Source organism: Hylobates moloch, unplaced genomic scaffold, assembly GCF_009828535.3.
Source record: "Hylobates moloch isolate HMO894 unplaced genomic scaffold, HMol_V3 SCAFFOLD_26, whole genome shotgun sequence".
Lineage (NCBI taxonomy): Eukaryota > Metazoa > Chordata > Mammalia > Primates > Hylobatidae > Hylobates > Hylobates moloch.
In genome coordinates this window covers 707,468-711,545 of record NW_026652301.1, presented here as the reverse complement: position 1 = coordinate 711,545, position 4,078 = coordinate 707,468, and the positions used below count along the sequence as shown (strand labels likewise).

The 4,078-nt window shown below is 41.2% G+C and overlaps 1 protein-coding gene across 1 annotated transcript; it reads right to left on the bottom strand.

Annotated features, from left to right (window-relative positions):
- Window positions 1–745: 745 nt before the first annotated feature.
- LOC116463121 (small nuclear ribonucleoprotein E-like) lies at window positions 746–1,030 on the bottom strand. Its single transcript, XM_032754138.2, has one exon. It carries the CDS (start codon window positions 1,028–1,030, stop codon window positions 746–748), a length of 285 nt encoding a protein of 94 aa, XP_032610029.1.
- Between the last annotated feature and the right edge of the window lie 3,048 nt (window positions 1,031–4,078).

The window sequence follows — 4,078 nt, the reverse complement described above, 5'->3', positions numbered from 1 at the left end:
TTCAGACCACATGCATTTGTGTTTTGTTTGCTTCCTCATGCAGGAGGCAGCAATTATGGCAGGCGAGAGACAAGAGGAGTGGCAGAGGCCTTTCAGTGGGTCATCTAGAGAGGCATCTAAAGGTGCCTCTGTTCCAGAACAGTATTTGATGCATATAAAGGACACAGAAATGGCTGACACTTGTGTTTAGGTAATTAGTTTCCCTGGTGCGAACCTCAAAAATACCAGCCTGATATGTGGTGAAATCTTGGTCAACCTCTTTGCTAATGCTGGAACTGCCTCTTGCACAGAGATTCTTAACTCAGGGGTCCACAAACGTGAATAGAAGAATTTGATCATTTTTTTTCCTTCCAACTAACTTCTGACTGCAATTTAGCATTTTCTTTAATTCTGAATGTAAGCAACAATTGCCAGTATTAGCACTATCTGTGACATCACCCATACAAACCACAGGTTTTTCTTTCTTTCCTTTCCTTTCTTTCCTCCCTCTTTCTCTTCCTTCCTTTCTTTCTTCTTTCCTTCTTTCTTTCCTCCTTTCTTCCTTTCTTCCTTTCCTTCTTTCTCTCTCTTTCTTCTTTCTTTCTTTCCTTCTTTCTTTCTTTTCAATTCAAACAATCCTACAGCATTTATTGTCATCTTGTAATGATAAAAGGGTAATCAAAACAATGTGAATAAATGTTCATATCGGATCAAGGATATCTAAAAAACAAAGTGTATCTTTCTCAACAATTTCTCACTTAATTGATCATCTCAAGTTGGAGACACTTTGTAGCAGAGTAATAGTATCTCCTTTTAGCATGATCCGACCCAGTTGTTTTCTTGACTTTGTTTTAGAATGAATCTCTTCTGCATCATCTAATACAAGGTTCTTACGCTCATCAAAACCAATGATAAAGCTTCCTGTCCACAGATTCACTTGCTCATAGACCCACACCTGAATCCAGGGTCTATTTTGTAAGTATCTGAAGATGAGGTTGATGGGCTGCACCATAACCTTCTGCACTTTCTGGCCCTGGCCGTGGTACACCATGGTGGAATCCCACAGAAAGCACACTGACCCACACGCTACCTCAGCCAGCAACTTCTGGAATAAAGAACCGAAAATGGGCTGGGCATGGTGGCTCACACCTGTAATCTCAGCACTATGGGAGGCCGAGGCAGGCAGATGACTTGAGGCCAGGAGTTCGAGACCTGCCTGGCCAACATGGCAAAACCCCTTCTCTACTAAAATACAAAAAATAGCTGGTTGTGATGGTTCATGCCTGTAATCCCAGCTACACAGCTACTTGAGAGGCTGAGATGGGAGGATAGTTTGAACCCAGGAGGCAGAGTCTGCAGTGAGCTGAGATCACGCCATGGCACTCCAACCTGAGCAACAGAGTGAGACTCTGTCTCAAAAATAAATAAATAAACCGGAAGCGGAAGTGTTCAAAACACAGAAATTTTCATATCATTTCAGAGTGGCTACAGATAGCTCATGATGTTATTTGTACTTATCACTACTTAGAAATGATGTAGCTATTGAACCCACTGCTAGATCTTGGTTTTTAGTGTGGTAATAAAGAAGCACTTGTGTATTACAGTTCTCCAGAGGGGGTAAAAAAATCTGTGTGTATATATATACACACATATATATGTATATATGTATACGTATATATACATATATGTGTATATATACAACATACGTATAATATATACGTATATATGCATATATGCATATATACACACATATTTTATATGTATATATAAAATTTGATGGTATATATAATTATATTACCTATAATATACTTATATTTTATATGCATGTGTGCATATATAGTATATACAATGTAAACATTATATATTAATTATATAATAATTATTTTATATATTATATAATTTTATAATTATATATTATATATTATATAATAAATATAACATTTATATATTATATAACATATAACATATATAATCTATAATATATTATATAACATATATTACTATAAATATAATATATATATGTGTGTGTGTGTGTGTGTGTGTGTGTATATATACCTGCCCTATCCTGCTTATGTGAAGCAACATCCCAGAAGACAGAACTAGAAGTGAGGGCAGAGTGGCCAAGGCTGGCAGGCACAGGCTGGAGCACAGACCTGAAGTCCCCAGGCTACACATTCCTTTTTTGCTCAATTCCACTCTCCTTTGGGGTAGCCTCCTGAAAAAGGAAAAAAAAAAAAAAGGTGCTGGCGTTAACTTTGTTGTGTACTCTTCATCCAACAAATACCTGTGGAGCCCTGGCACGGAGGAGGCACTGCGCCGGTTGGTGGGGTAGAAATGATGCAGCATGCCAATTCTCGCTCCCTGGGAGCTCAGTCCAGGGAGGAGAACATTGACGTGGGCAGTAATGACAGTGTGGTGTGATGACTCCACAGGCGGCAAAGTCTATCCCGGGGCTGTGGAAGCAGGGAGCTAGGAGGGCCCATTCCTCCCATTAAATAAGGACTCCACTTAAAAAAAAAAAACACGCAAAATGCTTTAATATTAAAATGAAACCCTGTCTAAACTTTAGGCAACTTTCCTTTTCAGGAATTTTATCCTGTACACATATATATGTGTGTGTGTATTTGTGTTTGTGTGTGTCTGTGTCTGTATATAAAAAATCAGGTATTGTCTATCAGAATCGTGGAGGTCAAGAAGTCCCACAACCTGCCATCTTCAAGCTAGAGACTTGGGGAGCCTGGTGGTACAGTTCTGAGAACCAGGGGACCAATGCTATAAGTTTCCACTGAAGGGTGAAGACGGATGTCGGTGCTAAACAGTCAGGCACAGCGAGCAAATTCCCCTTTCCTCCAGCTTTTTGTTGTATTCAGTCCCTCAATAGATTGGCTGATGCCCATCCACAATGCTTTACTGAGGATACCATTCAATTCTAACCTCATCTGGAAACACCCTCACAGACATACCCAGAAATCATGTTTAGCCTGCTCTCTGGGCTCCCCATGATGCCATAAAATTCACACATAGAATTAATCATCAAACTATATCACAAATTTGGTTTTGCTTTTTGTTTGTTTTGTTTTGTTTTGTTTTTTTGAGACAGGGTCTCAGTCTGCCACCCAGGCTGGAGTGCAGTGGCATAATCATAGCTCACTGCAGCCTCAAACTTCTGGGCTGAAGTGATCCTACCGTCTCAGCCTCCCAAGCAGCTAGGACTGTATGTGTGCACACCATGCCTGGCTAATTTTTTAAAAAATTTTGTAGAGACGAGGTCTTGCAATGTTGTCGAGGACGGTCTTGAACTCCTGGCCTCAAGTGATCCTCCTGCCATGGCTTCCCAAAGTGCTGAGATAACAGGCGTGAGCCATAGCAACTGGCCACAAATTTGTTTTTTTTAAAAAATATATTACTTTGTTTTGATTTCACTGGTTTCTTTGTAATTCTATGTATTTTAGATTATGCATATTAAAAACATTATTTTGAGAAAAGATACACAGCCTTCATCAGACAAAGAAGCTCATGGCACCAAAAAAATCTTAAGAACCCCCGTGGAGAACAGCTTTGCCATGTGGCCCCCCAGCCCTTGTTTGGCCACTTCCTTGGTGGAAACAAATCCTTCTCAAAATCGTATATTCTATTTTATATTCTTTAAATACATTGAAGGGAAGAAGGGGTGAGCTGGCTACCAATTTATTGCCCCTCTGCTCTAAATGGACTGTTTGTCGCTTACCCACCCTGAAGCCGAGCACTGTGAGTTTCTCCTTTGCGTGTGCATAAGGCACTAGGGGGACCAATGGAGGAGAAAGGGGCTTCTCTTCCTAGCACCCAGCACGCTTCCTTTCCTTTCTCATCGCTCCTCCTGCATGGCTACCAGTGATATAGGAGGTGGGCATCCACCGGTACTCCCCCAACCAAGCTTCAGTGGCACCCTACAGTTCTTAGTTCCATGTTGCCCTTTCCTGCCCACCAGCCACAGCCCACGGGCACCAGCAGGAGGCTTTTGGAAGCTTCCTCTGCCAGCTCAGCCCTGTGGCTTGGACCAATTCTGACCTGGGCCAGTTCAGGAAACTAATGTATTATCCATCAGGTAGCAGCCACACCT